Source organism: Mytilus edulis, chromosome 5 (assembly GCF_963676685.1).
Source record: "Mytilus edulis chromosome 5, xbMytEdul2.2, whole genome shotgun sequence".
In the NCBI taxonomy this organism is placed as follows: domain Eukaryota; kingdom Metazoa; phylum Mollusca; class Bivalvia; order Mytilida; family Mytilidae; genus Mytilus; species Mytilus edulis.
In genome coordinates, this window is record NC_092348.1 from 9435059 (window position 1) to 9460952 (window position 25894).

At 31.2% G+C, this 25894-nt stretch overlaps 2 protein-coding genes across 2 annotated transcripts in view; both read right to left on the minus strand.

Annotated features, from left to right (window-relative positions):
- Positions 1-2932: 2932 nt before the first annotated feature.
- On the minus strand, positions 2933-4732 carry LOC139522691 (uncharacterized). Its single transcript, XM_071316159.1, has one exon. It carries the CDS (start codon positions 4730-4732, stop codon positions 2933-2935), a length of 1800 nt encoding a protein of 599 aa, XP_071172260.1.
- A 1524-nt stretch (positions 4733-6256) lies between these two features.
- LOC139522904 (metabotropic glycine receptor-like) overlaps positions 6257-25894 on the minus strand; it is a 107518-nt gene continuing 87880 nt past the window's right edge. The window contains exons 7-14 of the mRNA XM_071316532.1: positions 22948-23016; positions 22429-22538; positions 19440-19585; positions 17360-17428; positions 16202-16340; positions 15059-15170; positions 8425-8619; positions 6257-7855 (exon numbers count right to left, since the gene is read on the minus strand). Coding sequence (XP_071172633.1) covers positions 7649-7855; positions 8425-8619; positions 15059-15170; positions 16202-16340; positions 17360-17428; positions 19440-19585; positions 22429-22538; positions 22948-23016 — 1047 coding nt within the window. The 3' untranslated portion in view covers positions 6257-7648. The remainder of the gene's footprint in view (positions 7856-8424; positions 8620-15058; positions 15171-16201; positions 16341-17359; positions 17429-19439; positions 19586-22428; positions 22539-22947; positions 23017-25894) is intronic.

The following is a 25894-nucleotide window of genomic DNA, read 5'->3' on the forward strand; positions in this document are numbered from 1 at the left end:
AACAGAAATCTGCTCCGATCAATAATGATATTTCAAACGACACTTTCTGAGTAACTGGATCCGCTAGCTTTAGTCCGCGTAAATAGTTCAGTCCTGTGTAACAACATATACAGTTAAGTGTTGTTAAATTGGCTATCAGTACACATATTGTGGGGTGTCGTTTGTTGCAAATGCGACAAAAGTGTCTTTAATTACATTCGTGTATACGGTGTGTTCCAAGGCAGTTGAAACATAGTTGTTCGCGTTTAACAATATGCATGCGTGTTTCTAGATAAGATACGCTCGTGCGATACGCTGGTGCATGTATATCATTGCAGAATACACAAGGCGTATATTCCAAATTCTGAAGTGTATGTTTCGTATCTAGAGCTTAATTTGATGGTTTTATCAATTTTGTCCCGGTAAAAAAAGACGACGTACTCGGTATAAGGGGAAAATTTTCAATGTCTTGTCCTGCGTCGATAATGGTTATTTTATTTAAGATACTCTGTCGAAGGTCTCGTAAAAAACAGCTTCCTGTTCCATGTTCACGGGCAAAGTGTTGTTTTTTATTCTCCCGGTAATTTACCCTAAATAATTGGAACAAGTAATGTTCCATAAGATTGGTATTGCCGTAAAGATTCTATCTTTCTAAAGTGAGTTTTCATTTTATTTTAAAATTGTCGCAAACTGACAAGATTATTTCTTCGTGGTTGACTTCTAATAAAGCTTGCATGTACGTACGAGCTTTGAACATCGTTTAACTAATTTATGACTATTGCCACTTAGTTACTCCCCGTAAAGTAGTATTCAGGAGAACAATTTTACTTTAAGATGTTTTCTTTATTTTAATTTATTTTTGTCATACGATTGTTACCTTGATGTGTACTGTTTCAATTGATTGATTAGATTTGAATATCGGTACATAAACTATTTTTTACTTAAATAAACACCTTATTCCATAGACAACTGTCTCAAAATAAAATAATGTCAGTCCAAAATTCGACAAATGTGCTCGCGAATCCTACAAATCCGTCGTGCAGATTTGACTATGACTGGTTCACTTTAGTTCAGTATTTTTGTGATTTTACCTTTTAAACTTAATATCTGTTTATCTACAGCATACATTGTTATGCTTTCAAAGTGATTAATAACTGTTACATAAATTTAAAATTGATATGTTTGCGGTTGATTTATTTGATTGTACTGTCTGCTATACGTAGTTGTTTTGTAAGATTTGTTGTAACGTTGTTTATTCATTTTTTTCATTTGCTTTGTTGTGTCTTTACTACTTTTTCGGTTTTTTTTAACATGTTTTTTTATCACTTTTTCTTCGATCCATAAGCTTGTATATCCTTTTGATATCGTCTGTTTCTCCTTTTCTTATATGTTTTTGGAAATTGATTTAAAAAAAGTTCCTTTTAGGCCAATTGCGATGTGGATAAAATTAATTGCGTCTCTTGAAATCAGTGAAATTATATCCATATTTTGATTAAGTTGAAGTCATCATATTTTGGTGAAGTTGAAATCATCCCAACGTAAATTTTACGGACGCCATCACGAGTTGGTTGACCGTTATGGTATAACCGTTTCACAAATGCTATCGGATATGTTCCTTGCGTCGTAACTATTATCCTCTTCCCTTTCATGAATGTGACCTGCCGAATAAGACTATTTACCGGATTTGTTATAACATAAGCAAGACGACGGGTGCCACATGTATAGCAGGATCTGCTCACCCTTTCGGAGCACCTGAGATCACCCTTAGTTTTTGGTGGGGTTCGTGTAGCTTATTCTTAAGTTTTCTATGTTTTGTCATGTGTCCTATTGTTTTTCTGTTTGTCTTTTTCATTTTTAGCCATGACGTTTTCAGTTTATTTTCAATTTATGAGTTTGACTGTCCCTCCGGTATCTTTCGTCCCTCTTTTACACACTTATTTGGATAGAACCATTTTTTTAAACTTTGGATACATTTCTGAATCATATTCATTCAACGGAAAATTCAGTACTATATTCCTGTGTGGAATAAACTAAATAAGTCGTATATGTACTTTGCGTTGTGTTTACTTTGCGTATAATATTTACAATGGCGAAGCCCATACAAGGTGTAAGAAACGTCACAAACATGTGAACGTAAATACGGGAAACGTAACGTTATAACTTCGAACTATTCTCAACATACTGGGGCCCGCAAAGTGTATTTATGTATAAAACAATAGAATATTACTTTAAATGTTCATCAATAAAGAAAAGAAATTTAATTTTACACTTGCAGGAATTACTGTCTCTTCAAAACACAAAAATAGGAATTTGAATTAAACTTTAACGAGTCCATGATTTTATTCTTTCCTTTGCACGAATTGATGCCTTCCGCAAGGGCAATGTTCTTGTCGGTATTTCTTCGTTGTTTGGTTCTTCCATATATTCATCAGATGGTGTTACTTCGTTTATTTCTTCTTGACGGGATGATGCGGGATATAATGTACAATACCTTTACTAATATCGGGATCCTTAACCTTCTCAATAAATCCTCGGCGTTCTTGATCATTGATTATCTGTCCATATACCTTAAGCATTTTGGGATCTTGACTTAATTTTCGAATGACGTTTTCAGTTCTTCGTTTCGTAACGAAGAAGTTGGTAGGCAAGGGTTCATGATCTGGTTTCCATGGCAACTTTGCTATGTACTTGTTTTCTCGAAATTCGATTGCTGACTTTTGATATGTTCCCATATAGTCTACCGTTTCAACATCTGTCGTGTTGCTATCTATTCCTAACGACTCTAATTTCCAAAATCTTTCTAAATTGAACTCCTCTGGTTTGTGCGATGTCAATATGTTGTACAAACCTACATTACTCTGTTGACGATTAGACGTCGGAATTGGACCAGACAACAAATAACAAAGTTTGGATTTTACGGCGGTTGGACCATTTCCTCTTAATATTGTATCCTCTACGAAATCCCAATAGAAATCAGCTCCGATGAGCAAGGAAATTTCAAAGAAGAGTTGTCTTCTGTAAACGGATGAGCTAAACGTAATCCTTTCAGGTACTTGAATTCTCGTATGCCATTACCGATGTAATTGCTTAACGGGCTGGCGATGTTCGGTACTACTAGAACCTCAACTGGAATTTTCGTTCTATTTATCGACTCTACGTATACGCGTGCTCTTGACAAATGACGGACTTTGCTGTCGGTACTTCCAAATGCCGATAAATGTATGGTTTCTGTTCCTAGTATTTCTAAATCTATTTTCGACGCTAACTCCTCGGTAACAAAAGAGCGCTGTGCTCCTTCATCAAACAAAATGTGCGTATCAACATTTCGATTTCCCCCAACTGGTGCAACGGCAGTTTTTAGAAGCACGTTCGAACGGGACTTTTCTTTAGACGAATGAAAACTTGCGGCGATCAATGTATTTTCGCTATCATCAACGACGGCATTTACTGACGTTTGCTTATCATTAGTACATGTATTTTCATGGCAGAGACTTGTGTGGTGCTTTTTATGGCACTGGCGGCAGCGAAATTTCGATTTACAATCTACGGAACGGTGTGATCCTAAGCAGTTAAAACATAACTTCTTTTCTTTGACGATTGATAGGCGTGTGTCGTTATCTGTAACATTTGGGCATTTTGCAGGGTCATGTAAATTCTGGCAGAATATGCAAGGTTTTTGTCGAATATTTTGTGTTTGTCTCTCACGGTTATCGAATGTAACTTCTTTACTCGGTGTACCTTTTCTATTAGAGCTTGTCAAAAACGATGCGGTCATTGCAGTAGGCTGCATTGAATCGATAAACGACGACGAGCGTTGTCCAGCTTCAATTATAGTAATTTCTTTCAAAATTCCACGTCTCAAATTAATCAATTCCCAATTATCGGAACCGTTTTCACGAGCTAAGTGTTGTCGTATTTCTGACGGAAGCTTGTTCAGTATTATCGGAATAAGTAATGCACCATACGATTCTCCGGAGCGGCCTAACGATTCAAGACCTCTTATGTATGCCTCTAACTTGTCGTAATAACCCCTTATACTGAGTAGGTTGTTTTGTGGTGCTCTAAGTTCTAGCATAGCTTGCATATAAGCATTTGTAATCTTATGCGATTGTCCGAAACGCTCCTTTAAAAGTTTAATAGCTTCCATGTAATTTGAGTTTGTGAGTGGTAACCCGTCAATAGTTCTTGCAGCATCATTAACAAGCTGGGATTTTAAATAGCTAAATTTCTGTACGTCTGTGAGTGTTACATTGTAATGGACGGAAGATTCAAAAGAGTCCCAAAATGTTTGCCAAGTCAGAATTTCTCCGTTAAACATGGGTAGTGTAAGTTTCGGCAAATGGTGATTTTGGTTGCTAGGTTGCTGAACGGGATACATTTGTGTTGTGTACGGAACAGAACTGTGTTGATTAATGTTTTCAAAAGTGTGAGAAGGTAATCCGTGATCATGCGGTGGGATATCATTATCAGTACATAATTTGTTTGCGAATGTTTTCCGTAAATGTCGTATTTTGGTGTTCAAAAAGAATTTGTACTCATCTGCATTTAGAATTTCTTCCTCGATGTCCTCCTCCTTTAAAGAATTCATAATATCTTCGTCCAATGCACTAATAATTTTCTGTTTTTGAATTAATGTTTCTAAAAGTTCAGCACTTTCTTCATTGTCCAAGTTTGAATCATCTTCCGTTTTCCGTAAAAGTCTCTTTACTGCACTTTTATGACCAGCTCTGACTGCTTTTAGCTTGCTGTCCATCTTATCCAATGGTTACGGCACCATAAATGTGTGGAATAAACTAAATAAGTCGTATATGTACTTTGCGTTGTGTTTACTTTGCGTATAATATTTACAATGGCGAAGCCCATACAAGGTGTAAGAAACGTCACAAACATGTGAACGTAAATACGGGAAACGTAACGTTATAACTTCGAACTATTCTCAACAATTCCATTGCAAGGTAGATATGCAACATTTAACAATTTTAATATATGTTCATGATTTAAATATATGACGTGTTTTTTGGCACAACTTTTTGGAATTTTGGATCCTCAATGCTCTTCAACTTTGTACTTGTTTGGCTTTATAAATATTTTGATATGAGCGTCACTGACGAGTCTTATGTAGACGAAACGCGCGTCTGGCGTACAAAATTATAATCCTGGTACCTTTGATAACTATTTTCTCTACTAAGTTGTTTTTTGTTTCATCTTCATTTAGTAAAATAAAAATATTTAGTGTTGAAGCTCATTAATAACATGATGCAATAAAGCAAAGGACTGTTATTCTGAAAGCATTCTAAAAAAGTCAAATTCATGGACGAAATGTAAAATCACAAACATACTGAACTCCAAGGAAAATTCCAAAGGAAAAGTCCCTTATCAATTGACAAAATCAAATGAAAAAACACATCAAACGAATGAACAACAACTGTCATATTCCTAGCTTGGTACAGGCATTTTCAAATGTAGAAAATGGTGAATTGAATCTGGTTTATACTATGTAAGTAAACTATCCAATATGGACCAAAGCACATCATGTGAACTGAACTGTAACTGCCCTATGTCCTGTTCATAGGGGTATATTTCACTTGGCTTTGTTTTGAAGCTTTACTAACTGTTGTAACTGAAAGCAATTTTGTTAAATATAAATAAGATTGATTGTTTTAATAGGTGTTATATATATGATTTTTTTTAATTTAAAAAACAAAAAGAATAATAAATAGAACAACTGTGTAATGTGTAATATTATATATGAGTGTAGTATTGTATGAACTATCTTCAAAAATGTAATAGTGTATAAACGCCTGATAAGTACAATGATTTTATAGTATGTATAGATATGAAGTGTGATGAATAAAATTGAAAAAATCATAAAAAAAAATCACTTGCCTTCGTGCTCTGTACCCTTAATTGAAAATGATGTTTTGGTTGTCTGATTTCAGGGTATTAATATTGTATATCAGTATATATAAGATATCTACCTATAATAACAATGAATAAGATAATGCATAATGTACCTGACAATTAATGTAGAGACTACGCCCATAAAACACAAGACAATTACCATTTAGGCAAGGCACTTACACTATTTATGCATTAACAGTCTATAAGATAAATCGGAAGACTAAGATAGATGGAGAGATTGCACGAAAACAAACAAACATTTGAAACAGGAACTAAAATAGAAGGTACACAATTTCATTAAAACCTAAATAGTTTATGGAAGTTCCATTAAAACGTAGTAATACTTCGAAATTCATAGCACACCAAAAATATAATGTTTTTAATTTTAAAATATTTTATTAACAAGAAAATTATATTCATAAATAACGAATGCATAATAATTTTGATTGAATTATTTATATACAGTTATTCAGCATATTCAAATAAACATATACACAACTGTTCACTTTCTTAACATTCATAACAACTTTATTAAAACACACTCGCAGTTATCTGTATCAAGCTTTTACACGATAGCAACAACACAAATATGTCATTTTGTTTTCATATACACAAAAGATTGTTTCCCTATATTCGTTTTCAATCATAAATTTCTAAAAGTAATTGAACCTTCTTATGCAGAAAGAAGTGCTATGAAAATAGCGTACATTGCAATTTGTTTATTTAAAGTCGAAGGTGTTGAAGAGTTTTTTTTAGTTTACACGAAATACAGTTATTCCTTAAAACACGCTGTTCAAATCATACCAATGTACAAACTATATGGCAATTTTACACATAATTTTTAAATATTGCAGGACAAAAGGTTACCAATCAATATCCAGAATCGAAAATCTAGAAATATTGCCTTCGAAACATCAACTGTTTTCCAAGTTAAGATAACAATGGGGTTACAAAGGATGCGTGAACACAGATTGAGAGGGCTGAGTGAAATGATGTCGATTTGTAAAATTGTCAGTCAAAAAAACGTTTAATTTACTAATGGCTATTGAAAGCAAGGTTTTTGGGAGTATTTACCGTACAACCAAAGCAATTAACGATACAGTAACTTGATTGATCTGTTATTCTGAGGAATTTTAAAACCAACTCGGTGCCGGTGAACTAAAACATTAAGATTTCATGTTGCTATAATTTTGAATTATTTATTTTAACAAAAATGGTAAAATAATTTTCAAACGGTCAGTATAAATACTATTTTTTTTATATCTGGCTTTGCATTTAGAAAACTGCTCCTTATATGATTAGGGCTAGAAAATGTTAAAAGCTTAAGATTCAGGAATTGTGTTTGGAATTTTCCAAAGTTGCCCATTGTTCTTTGATTTAATCAGGCGGAACCAAGCTTTTACACATCAAACAAATGCATCTTCAAAACCATGGTTTTCTCTGAATTATAAAACTGTATCAGAGAGTTACAGATTCAATCACCATAAATTTTATTAATATGCATTTAGTGTTAATCTTGATGATGAATATTTTTGTAAATGTATACAAGTTGATGATATTTTAAAGATATGATAATATGAATTTTCCAAAGTATATAAATGCAACATCACCTTGTTGATAACAAACAGTAAAATGCTCTTCCGGTTTGACTGACATAAACTTTTCATTCGACATAGCTTGAAACTAAAACTCTCATCCTTCGTATGATTGCTTCTTCCTCATAGTTTTTTTTTCGGCATAAATTCAGTGAAGGCAACGTATTAGAAAGCTATAAATCTGTTGATTCCTTGAATATATCGAGATTTATCATCACTCTCTTGCCGTTAATTGCCGGAGATGGTGGTACTGAATTCGGAGTGTCTTTTTGTGCTGCTTCTGTCATTGCCGACAACTTGTGCTGTAAATGTCGGTTTCCTATTTTCATATTCCTTTGTTTTAAATATTCTAATTGCGTATACAGTCTTCTAAATTCCTCCTGTAGAATTTAAAGAAAGACATTTTTAATAACCTCAACATTTTCAATATACTACACGACATAAGTATGGTGAAAATAAAAATATTTGAATTCAAAATACTTGTAGAACTGATTCATGTCGACACACAAATTATCAGATCATTGATAATAAATATTTGCAACATTTCATAAGAAATTGTAAAATATTTTGTCCGTTGTATGATTTGTTGGAGTTTGTTACTGCTTTTTCTGTGAATGGTTCATTTTCAGTTACAATATTGTTCATATTTAACGTTTGAGTTGCTTGGAATTCTCAACCATAATTGTAAAATATGTTCATAGATTTAAGATTAGACGGAATCGGCACTTTATTGAAATGATCATATCCTATTTACTGTAATTTGTATAATAAAATAAGTTTCAGTTATATGATTACGATATTCAGACAGTGGAGAGGATAGCAAATTCAACTTACACTAAAACCCCTTGGGCCCACTTGGACCCACCTGGACCCTTTGTCGTAAAAGTAAAATATACAATAAAAACCTAGACAGACTAGCTAGACTACATAAAAATCATATGATAAGTACCTGGATATCTTTCTCTAATAAACTTTCACATTCTGCATCGTCAACTTTGTCAGAGTAGCTAATGTTATTTGAATTGTTCAATAGATTTGTGTTATATGTATTATTTGGTGATTTACTCTTCTTTGAACCACCTTTACTTATCATTGTTGTGTGGGAATTTTCATCATTTTTCCCTCTCCTATATATATGGTAAGCCTGAAATAAACAATACATATATATAAATGTTGTCATCCGTTCAAGTGAATAGTACAACACAAAGCTTTTATTGATGTAGTGATTTACAGGAACAACCACATTTTATCGAAGATTCACAAACACAAAAATACTACAGAATCTGATCTTTTACTATGTAGCTTATCGAAAAGTGAAAGTCTTGAACTATAATTCCGATTCAAATTCGTAAGCTTAAAACCTTTATTTCTTAAATATCATTCATACACTATACATGAGAAACAATATAAATCGATAACAAGATATCATAAATAATTTAGAGCGTCCAACCATTGGCCCTATAGAAAACAGCCTGGTCTGAAGCTCAGTTTGTTAATTTAAACAATTCCTGCACTGAAGTGCTGGTTATTGCATGACGGCACTTCTCGTGGATATTAAAGAAAATAATACAGGATACTTCAGATTTAACATGAAAAAAGAAAAATTTAGAACAATGACGTGTTGCCATATTTCACTAATCATGCAATGTAATTGTAAAAGGGATGAATCTGGATAAAATAAGGTAATTATGTACAGAGTTAGCAATGGAAACGTATAACTCATATGTCTGTTTCGTCCTTATCTCCATTGTCTTGTAACAGTGTTCATTTATAGTCGACAAGACCAAGAATTACAAATTTAAAAGGCTTAATCACGATTCAAATTTATTTCAATTGGTCAATTTGATTTACAATAAGATTCATTAAATGAATTTAAAGACTGAGAAAAGATAATTTTATACATTGACTGAAGCAAAATTATAAAAGTGATCACTCGAACACTCATTAATGATAAGGAAGGAATATGCATTTTTTTTTTATCTTTGAATAACCTTTAGCATTGCATTGGTAGGAATTAAAGGTATCTAAAACGCATGGTAGAAATGTTAAATCAGTTAATACATAGATGATAGCGATAGTCATATGATGTGTTCACTCCCAAATGATTTCAACATTTTGTTTTATCAAAGACTATCTTATACTTACAAGTGATAACTGATTAAACATTGTTTTCTAGTGGGAAATAAGCACCCACGTGGCCGTATTTAATTTTTCAACTTGCATGTTAAAACACATTTTGGGTTTGGGAATTTCAATTTTCAGATAACAGCATAGTAACATATCATTTGCCCTTTGGTTAGAGTATTGTGATATATAGAAGATGACTAGACAGTCTGTCCTCTTCATCGCATTTTGCTTCATATACATATTGTATTGGTATTCAGTAACTTATTAACGATGAATGACTTCGAATTAACAGTCTTATTCATTTGCGTATAGATTTTTATCATTATTAACCATTAAATATTGTCAATGGATAATTACCGAAATATATATCAATTAAAGTCGATTGTTTTGTTCGTTCAAATTTCGTTCATCTGTAATTAATCATTGATAAGGTTGAAGGCAATGACCCATACTGACAGTTCTCTGGAAATGATTTCTTTTGTCGAGGGACCTTGCACTGAATTCAACCATCTATCTAAACTTGCTAGAACTAAATCAAACAATTCCCCGCACACATTTTAGAAATAAACAACAGTTAAATATCACTTCATTATTTATTCTAATTTGAATTTATGTAACTGAAAAAAAATCCCTGTGCAAATAAAAGCTAGCGTTGAGTTTTGCCTAGAATATACATTTGTGTTTAATTTGAAGAAACATAGCCAAATAAATCCTGGTATAAATCAAAGAAAAGTTTACGATTAAATGTCACATGAGTATCACACAATGTGGAAAGTCTAATATCTACAGATGCATTCATTTCTGATCTCACCTAAGAACTGTTTCATTAATTTGGAAAAGAACTGTTCTATAGATAAAACTGAAAGGGTTTATTTTTTTATAAACCTGTTGAAAAATTTTCTAAGGTAGAATTGTCAAAAAAAATTATGTCAGAAACTTATCAACATATCAGAATAATTTTTCTGGAAACAGTTATACAACTGTTATCCGGGCAATTTCCAGCAGGTTTAATGAGCGATTAGAATGTATTCCAGTCGTATTGTAAACAAATAGCAAATGCAAACATAAAGTCGCAACCATGTGTTTTATCAAGATTGTTGCATTTTGGCATTCAGGCTCGGTTAAAAATATTGGTAATAACTATGCATCAAAACTTCTTGAACAAACAATAATCGAGCAATCCTTCTTTTCTAAAATCAAATCAATTGTCCTTCTTAATCTTAAATATAATTTAATTTAGATTTCGATAGATTTTAACAATTCAATGTCGGTTTAACCAACTAGGTAATGTAGAATTTCACTTGTAATATAATTGATGACTTATATCATGTCAATTTTAAATGATTTGTATGTATTGTATGTGTACCATTTTATTTTTCATTTTCACTTAAGTTGAACATTTCCTTTTTCACTGCACTAATACAAATAAAACAAAAATAACCAAAAATACTGCATTTATAGCTATTGCAGACGATATATAAAAAACACCTACACCAGTGCCATTAAAAATAAAGGATAAGACAGTGATGTTTTCTTAATGATGTCGTTAACGATTATTTCCTTTTACGATTTGCATTTCGTCTATTCATGCTGCTTTTCTCTGCAGGACAGTTTTATATGAAAATAAAAGGTCTTTTAATTATCTTACCTATTACATAATTTTCCTTTCATGACCTAATATTATAGATATAGGAATATGTGGTATGAGTACCATTGAGACAACTCTCGATCAAAGTCACAATTTATAAAAGTAATACTATGTTCATTTAAACATTACATATCATTTGTGATTTTTTTAAGAATATTTTTTCATGTCTTTAAATTCCATGTTGTGATGAAATGAGATGGCAATAAATTGATCATGACTCAATTGCATGTGAGAAGCGTATTAATGAATAATATACACACATAATTGCATTTCTAGTGCAGTTATAATTGGTTGTATCCTTTCTAATTTAACACAGTCTTTAATGTGGTTATGTGATCATTACCTTACACAACTAATCAGAGGTGAGACTAATGAGCGGAAAACAACGATTGGCTATTCTCGATCTGTTATGCGCATTATCATGACCAATTATGATGTACATAAACATACGGTTTAATTCACGAACAACACTGATAGCTATTTCAGACTTTAGATGAAAAATAAACGACAACAGTGCCATTAAAAAGTATAGGATCGGACTGTGATGTCTACTTAATGATGTCGTTAACGGTTATTTCCTCCCAGATTTGTTTTTCGTCTATTCATGTGGCTATTCTTTGCAGGAAAGTTTTTGATGAAGATAAAGTCTACATTGGTAGCTTGAATTGTTTAGTCTTTTGCGTTCTTAAAACAGTTTATTCGTGTACTCAATGATGATATTAAATTTCAAAGAAGGAAAGTAATTTTAATGACAATCGAATGCAGAATATAATTTTATACTAGCATGTTAAAGACAACTACTTTTCAATATCTTTATGAATAAGATGGTATAATTGCCAATTTGACAACTCCCCATCAGAGAACTATTAAGATAGAATTTAACAATATTATGCCACTGCACGTCATTCAACAATGAACAAAACCAATATTGCTATATAATGCCCCGAATAAAAATTCAATCAAGCAAACCAACTGCCTTATTTATGTACAAAACAACGAATCACAGATATGATAAACAGCAACAAACGACAACTAATGAATTAGAAGCACGTGACTTGGAACAGGTATATAAAGTATTTTGCGGGCAACCTATCCCTATCCTCAGATAGATATGTAACTACGCAACATATGAACGAAATTCTAATGTCAGATCAAATGGGCTCACCACGCTCATCAAATCGATACAAAGTAGAAGAAACAAGTAACAAAAAAAGACAGGACGTTGCAGGATATTTATAAATTCGTACAACAAAAAAGACGATAGATACAGATCTGGAAGTAATCGTAATTACTGATAGCTAGTCCGAAGCCAATTACAACTAATAAAAGAATTCATGTAACAAAGACTTTAGTATGAATCTGTACACATCCAGCACCCAATGGATTAAATGTATTTATTACATTGGTTGCAATGAATAACATTGATTTCCCAGTTAGATAAATACCGATAATTTCACATGTGAAATAAACGTGGTTATTTCATTCTCTGACGTCATAAAACAATAGGCGTTGTCAAGACGTCGATAACGGCGGATCAAAACAAATTGTGAATACGTAGAAAAAAAGATATAGTTCCTTACATGTTTGACATTAATTTCGTTAAAAAATGCCATTACCATTTAGATTAACATTATCACAGGTATTAATTATTTTACTCGGACCGTTCTGACCTTCCAAGCTCGGTATAAAACTGTAATATGAACATCAAAGAAAGGACAGTTATTTCCTTTTTAAGTCGATTTATATATTTTAAGTAATTTCTTTGGGGGTAAATTTCAGCAGTATTTAGAAAATTGGTTGTGTGAGGAAAATGATAATTTGGTTGTTCTATGTAAATGGACTATGTAAACTAAGCGCTACCTTGGCCTTCATTAGGGTCAATATGTTGTTCTTGTTTTACTCCTTTATTCTATCTACTTTTATTTTCATACGGAAACAAAAAGTCAGATCTGCAAAATATTTGGATTTTCTTTTTAAACTTATTATAAACATATCTGTTGTAAGTCGAGTAGTTTGTCAGAACAGCAAAGAAAAGTGCAATACAGATATTATTTTAAAAAAAAAACTAAAAAAAACACATATCTGAGGGATACACTACAACTGTTAAAATACTTTTAAAAGGATATTCACACAAATTTTATTATTTCAAAGACCATTATTTTAAAGTATTGATTGATTTTTTTCATAATTAACATTTGGTCTTTCTTTAAATTAACATATTAATGGTTTACGTCTTGAAGATAAAAGCATGATATTCCCACTATTCGGTTAATGATCGTTTTATGTTTTTCATGAGGTTTATGGACCTATTTCCTTTATGACAACGTTTATCAACATGCAGTGAACAGACCAATCAAATTTAATCTAACATTAAAAATTATAGAACAAGGAAGCTATTAAGCTCCTGTTTTTTTTTGTGTTTTTATTTTATCTTTATTCAAAAATATATTACATCACCTGTATGAGTCCTAAATGCTCTTCAACTTCTAAATTTACTTGCAATTAAAAAAAATTAATTTAATATTGTCTTCTGTAAACGAAACACGTGTCTGGTGTATGATTTATTTACTATTTAAATTCATTAAATGAAGACAATATTTTAAAGTTTTTATACATTTACTTTTTATATTTTTGTATCTTATAACACACATCAATAACTAAATAACAAAAGGTATTGTAGGTATTGGTTTGTGGGAAAATAAAAGATATTTAAAATATATTAATACAAAGGCTGTGTATCCATAATGCAATACAAACTAAAAAAAATATATAAAAACAAAATATAGTTGCCAATAAGACAACTAGCCACCGAGACCATATGACACTTATGATATCAACTATAGTGTATCGTACAACCGCCATGTTCCCGACAACTGCAAGCAATTATTAATCTTTAATAAGTTGTCTTAAAAAGTATAAGAACAATATAGCAGTGAATCCAATGCTGTCGCCGTTATAATAGATAAGATGCAAATTGAAAATAAAACATTCATTATTTAATAAACAGGATAACACAATGCAAAAGAAAGATAAAACACAACGATACAAACTTAACCAAGAAAAACTATACCCATGGTACTTAATAATTCAACTTTTACATGATGAATACATGGCATGGAATGAGGAGAATGTGGTAGCGACCATCAAAGTCGAAAAATATCAATGCGCACCAGTGACAAAGAAATTGGTAATTTTGAACTAAAATAAATTTCAGTTTTTCCGATTCATTGATCATTGGTTACTTAGTTTTCGTAAAAAACTGTAACCTATTTGTTCATACCCTATATTCGCTATTTAAGTAAGCGGCTCTCTTTTAATGGGATAATTAACAGAACTCTCTTTTCGACGTTACCTCAAACTGCGAGAAGAACTTGTATACTACTCTTTACGGGCAGGTAGTTGAAGCTGGAATGTCAGTTTATTTGTTATGTAGTAACATTAAATTCAAAACGATTTAATAAATTCCTTGTAAGCAGTTATCTGTCGAGGAAATCATGATAGCTAACTTAGACTCTAGAATATCAACTAGAAAATATTTACACCATATGCAGGAGCTACAGAATTGATGCTACATAGGAATGGAAAGTTCACAATTGAGAAGCTGAATTCATCTTTTTCTCTTTTTCTTAACGTTTAGTTGTACACCGATCTTCTTGGCCACTTTCTAGAATCTAGATGTAAGTCAAAATGAAACAATACTAACACTTGAGAAGTTAATCTAAAACAACAAACAAAAATCATTAATACTAATACTCGACATTGAATCTATCATTTAATATGTCTTGTATTATTTTATTTACATACTTACTTTGCTTCCAAATAAGAAGGCAAGTGTTACTGTCGTTGTTAGCTGTGTATGAATAAATATAACTAAATAAACCAAATCAGGGTTCGACGGAAAGGGATGCTGTAAAAATATCCTGAAATATGACGACCACAAATTAATTAAATTTTAATTAATTTCAATCCCTTAAATGATTGAATACATATTTTTAAGCTGGGTGTACTGTCATTTTTCAAGGTCATTTCTTTTCTGTCCTGCTAATGTCCCTTTTTGAGTTCAATTTTTATTTTGACTTTTCGTCTCTTTTTGTTGGTCAATTAACGAGGGGATCGACAACTTACTTCATTCACATGAATAACTCACACCATTGTGAGCTAAGGAAGATACATAATTTGAATAACAACATATTGAATCATATAACAAGCGTCTACCCAGTACTAATTGAAATTCTGCAGATGACGTAAAATCAAAATGAATATTTCAGATAGAAAATCATTGTCTAGTGTTTACAGACTGTATTAATTATGTATGTGTTTTCAGTAAATAAGACTAGAAAAAACAAAAAGATCACCTCGGAATTAAATATTTGGAACTTCCTTTCAGATTATTTATATTAGTAGAAACGTTTGCAATGAAACAACAAGTTAATATTTAAAGTTATTGTATAAAAATAGTGTGATTTTTATAAGCGAATCAACAGAGATACAATCATATTCAAAGCCTATGATGCATAGACTATCCTTCATGTTATATTTGATTATCATCATTTTTATGGTAACTTTAAGAACATATTATTGGCAATCTCTTTTGAGTGGGATAAGATTTATGAGTTTCTACTGATTGCAAATACGCATATGTCATCATTAAAAGTGAACAAATTGATACTATGTATTTGCAATGTACCATAATTTTGATCACCATATACTTAGTCTTCATTTATTATATATGCTTAAGAATGGATATCGTTGTATTATTAAAAGTTATGGATTTATGTTGCATTAAATCGTTAGTGACATCCTAAGAAGTACTTATTACATAAGTGTTCACGTACTACATGTACTAATGTTTCTAAAAGTCCACCAAAGGATGAGATTTTAATGTATAACAGTATATAAGGAATATGTTTATAAGATGATGCAATTTTAAGCTATACTAGATATGACTTACATTGATACATTAAGAAATAATGATAACAGAGTCTCGTTATAAATAGCCCAACTGATAAATCTGCTTTCGTTGAATTCAGATGGGGCTTTTCTTACGACAATACATAGTCGTATTCCCCATATCAGGAACAAAAGTTCAGCTGAAATAATAAAAGTTTGTATTGTTGAATAATATACTAATTCATTATACACATGAGAACATAGAATGGCCCTCTCAAACAACCCTTGAAAATAAGTTAATACCATAATCTAGCAAGAACATCAATCAAACAAAATATATTATAACTCAAACCTTTGACATTGCGAGTCCTTGTGTAAGATCAATAATATGTGTGTATACATATCCAATCATCCGCTCGCACTTAAACTTATTTCTATGTTCTGTCAGTTATGGAATCAGAAGTAAAAATCTACTTTCACATTTAATATTAATAGTTCAAATAGAAATGAACTTGTTCTGTTGACCGTTGTGTTTCATAAAGTTTGTAAACTTAATTTGACAGGTAATAAAGTCACCATTATAGTAATAACGTTTTCTGCAGAATTATGATGATTTTATTTTTGATATATTAAATCATTTTAAATAACAGTGTATTGATTTACATTGTTGAACTTATGGCTCTGTATCCTGTCGCTACTATGTACTTATATTTCAGCATAGTACAACTTTTCCCCAAGACAGTGTATGGCATCTTTGCACTACATTCGACGGATGTTTAGTGATGTATTTAAGGAGAGCATGGTTCCTTTATTTTAGATGGGTTCTTTAAAACATCGTTACATTGCTTAACTGAATGAAAGCGTTCAAAGATTGTGTTTGTTGCTGAAGAATATAATGTAATTTATAACATGGATATGAAATATAAATGAATGACATTAGGATTTAATAGTTAAAGTAAGTTGCCCGAATTCTTAATCGTATAGATACTATATCAGACTATTATCGTTATAAATATGCATGTACAGCCGTAGTTAAAGTATATCTATTATTAAATTATTCACTAGAATAATTGCTTAATTGTTGAGTGTGTCGCACGTTCCTTTTGACATTCAAATGTTTGCTTCGAATGTCCGGGATAAAATCTAATGCTTCATATAATCAAGTAGACGGTACCTGTGCACATTTGTATAGGTGTCCTTATATGAATAATGAACTTACCAATAGCAGCCGAATGGTCCCACCAATCTGCTGAACACTGGAAGGCCTTCAACTCATTATAATGTTTACCTACAAAGATACATGTATCTCATAAAAAGAAAACAAATGGCTGTTAAGAAAGAACATTTTGCTTTTATTGACATACTTGCATAGGTGAACGTACATATATGTTCTGTTCTTTTATACTGTGCAGGTTTTTATTATCTAAAATGTTTTATAGCATATGGTATGCATGAGAGCCCTTAACATGCTTATAAGACTTTTATATTACAACGTCTGAAACCATTGACATGGAGTAACATGGAAATAATGAAATAATATAATCTCTTTATGGTTTAAAGTAGTCGCTTTATTACTGATCCTATTATAATACTGATAAACATTTTTTTTCTTTTTATAGCCATATACGATATACGGTCAAAACCTTGAAACCTAATTTCGGTATATTGACCGAAATAACAATACGAATTCTTTCTTTCCAAATGGAACTTCCTGGTTTTATGGTAATCTTATTAACAAAACTCAGTAAGCTATCAAAAACTAAGGAAAAGATTAATGATCAAAATCTTACAGTTCTTTTGAAAAGACAAATTAAATGAGTTGTATTTACATATCTTTTGATAAAACGTCTGTAAATGAAAAAACATATTTCAATCAAGTGTGTCCTCGGGTGTCAATTAACTGTCCAGCATCAAATAAACATATCAATTATCGCCTTCCACAATCTTATCCTTATTTAATTTCTTTTGTTGAGAATCAAACTTCTCTAATTTTTCTTATTGCATGACCTTTTAGCATCTTTAAAATTTTGTTATTGAATTACAAAATCCTTTAATTTGATGTTTTGTGATCTTCCGAGCTCGCTCTTTGTCACATCCATTTATAGTAAATCAAAAAACAGCAACTGCATAGTTTTGCCTTTGTTAGAAACACAACTTCTGACAATTATATATCTATCATCCTTCGTCATATTGACAATTTTTACAACTAATATAAAAGAAGTTTGAGATCTCACAGAATATGTTTAACCACGCCGAATCATTTGTGCCTGTCCAAGGTCTAGAACGAGCCTCTGGACTTTAATTTGTGAGTTTTAATTTTATATGTTTTAAAGTTTGGTGTGACGTCCATTTTCATTTAAATTGAACACATTTTGTTTAGAGGCCATCTAAAGTCCGCCTCCGGTTGAGGGATTTTCTCGCAGTGTAGTGTTGAATACATATTATTTGCCTTCAGATGTTTTCTGCTTTTCGGTAGTTATAGGGTTGTCCTTTTGACACATTCGTCATTTCCATTCTCAAAATTATTCGTATTCAATACCATACAGATAACGAAATATGGTGCGACTATAAGCCATCTTACGGCCTTCAACAACGAGTAAAATTAAAGCCGTTTGGAAGGCAATATAAAAAAACGGACATTACAAAATTTAATAAACAATTCAAATAAACAAAAACAAAATGCCTCTCGGTACTAAAGAATATGCCTGAACACCTGTGAAACTCTGCAAGTGTCAGCAAAAACTGAATTCAATATTTCTTTTTCGGATGTGCTTTTTCTTGGTTATTGCTATTTTGTAATTATATTATTAGTACAATGATATGTGACAGTAGAAAATTTTGTCTGAAGACAGACGTTTTAAACAACTATTTAGTTAATGAACGAACAGTTGAGCTGTAAAATTTATTTTTAACAGATACAACACAGTGGTAACATATCCTCTCTATGCGAATTGATGTTTTTGGATGACGTCAATGTGAAAGTAATGATAATCCCCAAGCAACACAAATATTAAAATGTTGTGTACGTTATTCATATCCAAATTCTTCATGAAATACTGTAATATTTATAAACCTGTTTTTTGTTATACTTTTGTTTTAAGAAAGCAATTTCCATAGAAGTTTAAGGGATATCAAGTATATTTCAAAATAGTGCCTTGTTGAAACCAAATCGTACACTTTTCTTTTCGGTAAACTGACTTTTCAATCATTTTTTGGAACTATTAATAACATGCATAATGCTACTTATTTCAAAATTATATTTGGATAAATCTAGCTGGTCTCTATCGATATGTCCTTACCTTCAACAACTTGTGGTGGTCCTGCTATTGTTCTTGCTGTTAAATATGCAGCAAACACAAATATTATAAGTAAAAGTCTTTTGATCAAATCTGTATCTGATATTTTCACTCGCTGTGCAGATCGCACTCGAAATACCACTGAAATCCTAAAAAATGAAAAAGATACTGAAATATTATTTAAGTCATAATATGATATGCATACAATTCGACACTAAATAAAGATACATATTGATGATTTTTTTCCTTACGTCCTGTGTTTAACATTTTGTGCATATTCAGGCCGAAAACAAAATGATAATAAATCAAAATTGCATGCTCTTAATGATATAGATGTTACAAAATGGCTGGCCCTCAAATTCTGCCTTTATGGATTCAACCAAACAAAACAAACCTACAGCAACACGAACGTCTCAACTGTCCAGAAACCTGTTTAGATAATAGCTTCGCAATCGGTTTTTGTCCAGTAATTTTTGCTGTATTATGGAAATCTACTTCCTTTTTCACTTACAAAACCTTTGCCGCAATCAGATATCATTAATCATGACTGTCTATTCGTCAAATAAAATCATACACTGATACAAATTTTATAATTGCACTAATGATGGAAACAATTGTGTTTATCGGCAGGGTTAACATTACATACTTTTCTCAGATCCAAGTTGGTAACCTTTTACTAAACTATTGGTAAAGAAATGGTTATTCGAATTTCTAGTATTTTGTTCAATTACACGTGTAATTGTAAATCTTTGAAATCAATATGAAATCATAATGTGGAGTTACTTTTGCCGGTAGTATTCTGCATCTTGATTTTTTATATATATTACCCGCGAGTTTGACATAATAGAAGTTGAACATTAGTGTTTGTGTCCAGTGATGTAAAGTCATATACACCTTGAATGTATCTATATTACAAGTGTTTTTCTGGGAAAATATGTATTCCATAATCTCGTCCGACCCGTCTCACTCTCAAATCAATATAGGCTAATGTGAAATGTATAAAATGTTCATTAACAGTTTGGCTGGTGATAAAATTACTATAAAATGTCAGCGTCGCTTTACTGTTACGATTTGATGGACATTACCAATTTATCGAAAGACAAATTCTCTTTACGTAATGAAGAAACAAATATAACAGATTTGGAAGTAAAGTGACACTGATTATTTATCTGTCTAACGTCTTATTGAGAGAAAAGGTTAAAAGTCAAGTTATTAAAAGACGTTATTGCCTCATATATCTGGACCTTTATTATCATTTTAGCTAAGTCAATGATATTTATCACTTTTGAATTGTCTTATTGTCAGCATGCCTACAGTACTTCATCTTATTTCCTGAAACGCTGTTCATTATCAGCATTTCAAAGAACTACTTATTAGATTAACTGTATACCGTCAAGACACAGGAGACGTTTTAATAGAATAAACTGCTATATTTTAAACAAATTGGCTAGAAGACATATTTGATTTTATTGTCCTGTAAAGGAATAAAAACTATATAAATAAACTGGTTACGATAACCAGTGAAAGAGGCTGAATTCAACAGGGTTAAGTCGTCTAGTGCAAATTTACCTTTATTGTAAGAAACACTTTGTACGAATCCGTCAACGTTGCTTTTTTTATACCAACAAATACATAGTTCAGTGGCGATAACAAAGAAGACGAAAAATAAGCAAACTAGAAAACTAACCATCTCTTTTGTGTATTTAAATAATAAGCAGATAGACAAGCAGCAAGAAAGACAAGGTAAACTTCTAATTTAAATTCTGCAGAGCATGTGCCTAAACCAACTATAGACTATATGATGTTCATACTTTGAACGCCAAAATTATTTTATATCTCTACCTGTGTTACGTTTAAATTTTAAAAACGCTCGATTCTACGTCAGAGTAAATGTTAATCAAACCATTTCAGTCCCAGAACTTAACTTCTTTCAATCTTTTACGGTTGTATTTTTCATACATTAATAAAAGACATAAGTTAGAAAGTAATGAATGAGGTTGTTTAATTTGATGTATGCTTTTTTGTGTTTCTTTGTTAAATATTTGTTTAATTTTATTGTGATTAAGATTATAACACAATGGTTACTGTTGTACCCCTATTTTTGACATTTTTACCTATTATGTCTGTTTGTTTAGTTGATCAGGCATTGTTGTCAATATAACGGAATGTGATGCGATTGTCATACAAGTGTGAGGTTCAGTTTGCTATAAAACCAGGTTCAATCCACCATTTTCTACATCAGAAAATGTCTGTACCAAGTCAGGAATATCACAGTAGTTGTCCATTCGTGTGATGTGTTTCAGTTTTTAATTTTGCTATTTGATTAGAGACAATTCCGTTTTGAATTTTCCGCGGAGTTCAGTATTTTTGTGATTTTACTTTTTAATGGCTATCAGTTATATATTTACTAAGGACTGGGATTGCATGTACTTATAAGAAATTAACTGAATGAATCACATTATGTCCTTATGTTACCTACAAAAGTATATTTAAGATTTACATGCAAACGTCACAACTTTTGATAAAGAAACCTTTAAAACCAATAAATATAGGAAGATCTGGTATGAGTGTCAATGAGACAACATTCCATGCATGTCACAATTTATAAAAATAAACAATATAGTCGGTACGGTCTTCAACACGAAGCCTTGGCTCAAACCGAATAGCAAGCTATAAATGTCCACAAAACATTACTAGCGTAAAACCATTTAAACGGGAAAACCAACGGTCTAATCTATATGAAAAAAAGAGAATTTTAACTTAAATATAATTTTTTACGTCGGTAAAGTAATGTTGACTATATTTAAAAGCATCTAAACTAAAAGAGTCAAAATTGTCATATACAAATCAAATAATATCATTTTTCAACAGCAGTGGTAATAATAATAAAAAGCAAGTGTTTCTACAATAATTTTCATAACTACAATAGAAACAAAACTGTCATGCGGGTATGACAAAAATTGTGGAATATGAGTGTGATTGATAACCTTACCTCCATGTCTTCAACAGTAGAGCACCATATGATATAGAGAAACCAATTTCCCTAAACCAGCACCGTAGTATACATGTCAGCACACTTGCTTCAAAATATCCAGTAATCAACTGAAAACAAATGTATTGAAAATAACTTATTCTATTAATCTGCAAGCATTTGCAAATATGTATGTCATAGTTTAAAAGTGAATTAAATGCCATGCTCTTTATTATCATCTTGGGTACATTCACCTATGTTGAATATTTATTTTTTTAAAGACCCTTAACAAATTACGATGATTGTTCTCTGACTATATTTCTAGCATCGTCTACCATATCTTAAAGGAGTAAAATTTCTTTGATTATTATTGGTTTTATGTATTTCTTTAATTGAGTTCAACCGTTTGCTGTAATGTAAATCTACACAAGTGACGTTATTGGATAACCGGCTAGTACTGTAACGTAAAACCATCAGTATTGAAACTTTTTTTGTCTTGTTTCATTCAGACTTAAATTTAAAAAAAAAACATATACTTACTGGGCAATATAAGAAAAATGCACCTAGTACAATCAGACGTAATAATACTGGACTCGCTGCTTTCATTACCTAGAATCATAATGAAAATGTATCAACAATACACTACAAAAGTCTAAAAGTCTGAAAGTCTGAAAAGACCAATTTTTGTCTTGATTTGCATTAATTTTTACTCGATACTCTCCAAAAGTATGAATTGTGTCTTAATTTGTCTTCACAAATTCATATTTATATTAAATTTGTATGAAATTTCTCGACATACTCTCGACATTCTTATTTTTCTCAGTGTGGCTTGACATGTTCTGAGTTTTAAAAATCATGTCCAATATTCAAGATATAACTTCAATCTGTATTTCTCCTTATATGATATACTGTAGTTTCAAGTTGAAACACTTGTTACAACAAAAATAAAAGTTGAGCATGTAAAATAATTGGGTATATAAATATTTTTACAAATACAAATATGGCTATGAAATATAAAGATTTAACAATACAAATGTGGGTACGTTGATATAAAACAATTTAAATGTGGGTTTTTAAATAATTACACATACATAAAATATTGATTCCTAAATCTTATAAATAATTACTAAATGATGAAAATCAATCTTACTGTAGACATGATATTTCATTCTACATTCATAATATTCAATGTAATATGGTAAATAATTATTGAACCAAAATGTGGTTTTTATAAATAGCAAAGTTAATAATGATGGTATCCTAATTCTTCCAAGGATTTGTATAGTCTTAGTATACAAATCCTTGATTAAACAGAACAAAATTTGTGTAATGTCATCTGTTGGAATATATATTGAGTATTACACATGGACAGGATGTTTCCTATAAAATTAAGGTATTTCACACCCAGAAAACACGCAAGTGTCATATGAAAAATTACTGCTTTTCCTGTAATCAGCCATACAACTAATCAGTTGACCTACAATGCCATTACAATTTATAAAGTTCGTTGATAGATGAAAATGAAATCATCAATTTATTTTTAAAAAAGTTGAATTAAAATGGATTAACATGTTAACATAAAAACAAATACTTTCCCAACGATTAAAAGAAAACTATCATCTACCCCAGGAATAATATAAAAATGAAGTATTTATAATGGGTCCTTTTTCTAAAGAAATTCATTGGTCTTATGAAATGGATCTTAAACATACATGCATAATATAGATCTAAATAGTTTCAACTTTACAGGAGGGAGTGATCACAAATATTTATCACACAATTTTGAAATATTTTTTTTGGTTGTTCTAAAAGACGAATAAGGCTTTTGAATTAACATTGGAACAAATCTTTGACCTCAACGAAAGCCCCCCCCCCCTTTTTTTTGTCACACAAACGCAAAGGATAAATTGGTGGTCCAAAAGAGACACATGGTCACATTTTAAAACTGCCTCAATTCACCTGTTTTAGTAAAGCAAATTAAAATGGCAGTTTTGCGAACGGCAAACATCTAAATGCTGTTTGTCAGTAACCTTTTTCTACATATATATTCCAAGTGAAAACAATTAATTAGACGTTAAATAAAAATAAATCAAAATTAAACTACATTGGGGTTATTCAGGGTATTCCAACTCTGTTTCACCAAAAGGGTATCTTACTATACAAAATTAATCCTTGATTCTTCAAAGGTTGATTTAGCAGCAATGGAAAGTTATAAATAGTGCAGAATGAGTCTGTACACATTTCATGCGAAATTTATACTGTTCATATAGTGTCAAGACATATTTAAGACTTCAAAAATGTGTCGAGATATATTCAGACAGCTTTAATACTGTAAGGATGTGTCAAGACATATTCAGACATTATTAAAAATGTCAAAAATATGTCAAGTCTTATCGAAACAAATTTAAGACAGTCGAGAATTGGTCGAGACTAATCAAGACTCTTATCAGATGATACAGGAAGTGTCCAGAAATTTTAAGACGATGTTCATACTGTCAAGACACTTGTCAAGAAAAATCAATAACCTTATTAGACAAATTCATACTATGCTAAGATTTTTTTTTAAATTTCAGACAAATAAAGAATGTCGAATAAAAATTCATGCAAATTCAGACAAAAACTGGTATTTTCAGATTTTTTGACTTTTGTAGTGCTAATTGCAATGATATTGACAAGGTGCAACAATGCAATCTACCGATTTCAACTACCAACCGATCACTAACAATGAGCTAAAATATTTTTCAAGTTGATCAGTTCGTAGAGATAAATTCAAACTGCAACTACATGTAGTTAAAACATTTAACTTAATTGGTATTTTGAAAGAAACAAGATTTTGAAGGTGTTTTGCAAACATTTGCTTTGGGTTTTTAAAATATATTTAACTAGAATGTGTACCTAGTACACGGATGCCCCATCCGCACTATTATTTTCTATGTTCAGTGGATCGTGACAATTGGGTAAAAACTCTAATTTGGTATGACAATTATAAAGATCATATCATAGGGAACATGTGTACTTAGTTTCAAGTTGATTAGATTTCAAATTCATCAAAAACTACCTCGACCAAACAACTTCAACCTGACACGGGACAGACAGACGAACGAACAAACGGACGGACGAAAAAAAAACCATAAAAAAATGTTTAAGGACGAGTGAAGTATGTGTAAAAATAAACCTTAGTTATACTTTACATGCTGTATGGACCAATAAGTGATATTTTAACTCATAATAATTATTCGTTCATATCATGGATCTATAAATTGAACAAAAACGGAATAAATTATTCTATTTTTAACCTGCCGCTAGAAAGGAAAAGTAAAATAACTGAACTCCAAGGAAAATTCAAAACAGAAAGTTTTGAATCAAAAAGCAAAATCAAAAGTTCGATCACATCAAACGAATAGATAAATAAAGGCAACAGTAGTATACCGATGTTCAAACTCATAAATCCAAGGACAAAAAACTAAATCGGGGTAACACACTAAAA